We start from the raw sequence: 1,836 nt of genomic DNA, 5'->3' as shown, positions 1-1,836 counted from the left end.
GTTGAGTTCTTAATTATCTTTATCTTGTGCCGCACGTTGAGGGCATCGGGGCTTTGACGCGGGTCAAACAAGGGAAGCCATTCTAAGTCCTTATTTATGCAACATAATATTGTATCAGCAAATGTCACGTTTTTAAGCTAAGGGGAAATTGAAAATTATAAAATTGCGTTGACATGCAAATATGGCATTGACAAGCAACCGAGTCCAATCCCGTGGTACAGATGTAAGGTCGACTTGTGTGAGCATTCTCATATATTAACCTATTACAGTGGTCCCAGAGGCGGGTCTAGGGGCTAAACCTAACAAGCCAAGTCGGGCAGCATTGGTAATAAAAATATACGTGGCACCTCAAAAATCACAGTATCAAGTTTCCTAGCCTTATAACCATACATCTCATGACGCCTGTGGCCTTATAATCAATTACCTGCCTACATCACCAGGTGGCAGGAATATTGAATAAGATCAGTCAATATCATTCTTTCATCATCCTTCGAAATATCTTGCACGCCATGATGCCAATAAATGATGAGTCAATTCCGCTAGCCCCATGGCATGGCCAAACTCCGACCCTACTCGAATATGGACACTCACCATGGAGAGAAAGCAGCCAGATTGCGGCAACTTTTTATGATAGAGGGTATAAGCTTTGGACGAAAGATGATCTACGAGATATCGAGAGGCAAATCGAGCAATCTGTTAATCAGATGGTCTTCTCGGTTCGCTCTATCAACGGAACGTTGATACAGATCAGGAACCTCAACTTTGAAAAAGACAATCCGATCTGGTAAGGGGACAATGAGACGCTATTACTTCACTGACCCCAATAATCCTTTAGGAAACCATTCGTCAAGTACCAGGAGTATTGGCGGCTCGTCAAAACGCAGCCTGATGGCCCACCTGAAACATATCTTTGTTCTTACCTTCCGGAGTGGAGTAATTCGACAGTTCGAGCTTTCCGAGGCATCGTGAAAGACCCAATTTCGATCTTCGAGAGAAACCGACATATTTGGAACGGGAGCGAGAGCTGCAAGTTGCTCAAGTCATGCCTTCAACAACATCTCACTACCCGACAAGTGACAAAAGTAGCCTGTTTCGGTCTAGGCGACGTATGCCGCAAGCCTCCGGAATGGCTTAGAAGACAAATAACTTCTGATGAAGATGAGCTAGATGCGAGTATCGTATCGCCCAATATGCTCCAGCATTTGATTGCTGTGACCATAGTGGAAGTATGCCGTGAACATACAAGGAGTAGTGTTGAGCTACTCGCTCAGGATCCAGACTACACTCGTGAGACAGAAGATATTCTCAAACAGAACGGATTTTCCATTGTTGGGCGACACGGTGCTGGAGGATTCGCTGAGATTGACGACACCACAATAGTGTTCTCAGTCTTCGTCGAAGCACCTTTGAAGCAGATCATTGCAGACATTGCACGACCAACTATGATAATAAGCACTGGATTTGAGGTGTTCAATGACCACGAGTTGAGTTTTCCTTCGTTATGTTCCTACGATCCCCTATTGATCTAATTGTATGTACATATAGGAAGCCGTGGGCAGACGCCGAGTCTCCTCGCACCAAGGAAATGTGGCGCGAATACAGCAACTCAAAGTTTCCAATCTCACCTCCTGAGGAACTGTTATTGAGCAAACTACGCGACATTTACTTATACGAAAGGAAATCGTGAGATGATGATTGGTGGAGGAGTACTAGCTGTATTCGGAATTGCTGAGCGCAGGAAACCTGTCCAGTAATCCAGTAGGCAAATTCGACTTGGGCTTCAAAGGCACCAGCACATTTTTCGGCTAAATTAAATTACGGTCCCCTGACAATAAT

At 44.7% G+C, this 1,836-nt stretch overlaps 1 protein-coding gene across 1 annotated transcript; it reads left to right on the top strand.

The window, feature by feature from the left end:
• Positions 1–512: 512 nt before the first annotated feature.
• FOIG_16868 (uncharacterized protein) lies at positions 513–1,529 on the top strand (the record flags this gene model as incomplete). Its single annotated transcript, XM_031218347.1, has 2 exons — positions 513–784; positions 836–1,529. The coding sequence occupies 2 exons, from the start codon at positions 513–515 to the stop codon at positions 1,527–1,529; spliced, it is 966 nt and encodes a 321-aa protein (XP_031051939.1).
• Positions 1,530–1,836: the final 307 nt, after the last annotated feature.

This window comes from Fusarium odoratissimum (genome assembly GCF_000260195.1).
Source record: "Fusarium odoratissimum NRRL 54006 unplaced genomic scaffold supercont1.260, whole genome shotgun sequence".
In the NCBI taxonomy this organism is placed as follows: Eukaryota; Fungi; Ascomycota; class Sordariomycetes; order Hypocreales; family Nectriaceae; genus Fusarium; species Fusarium odoratissimum.
This window is presented reverse-complemented; position numbering and strand designations above follow the sequence as displayed.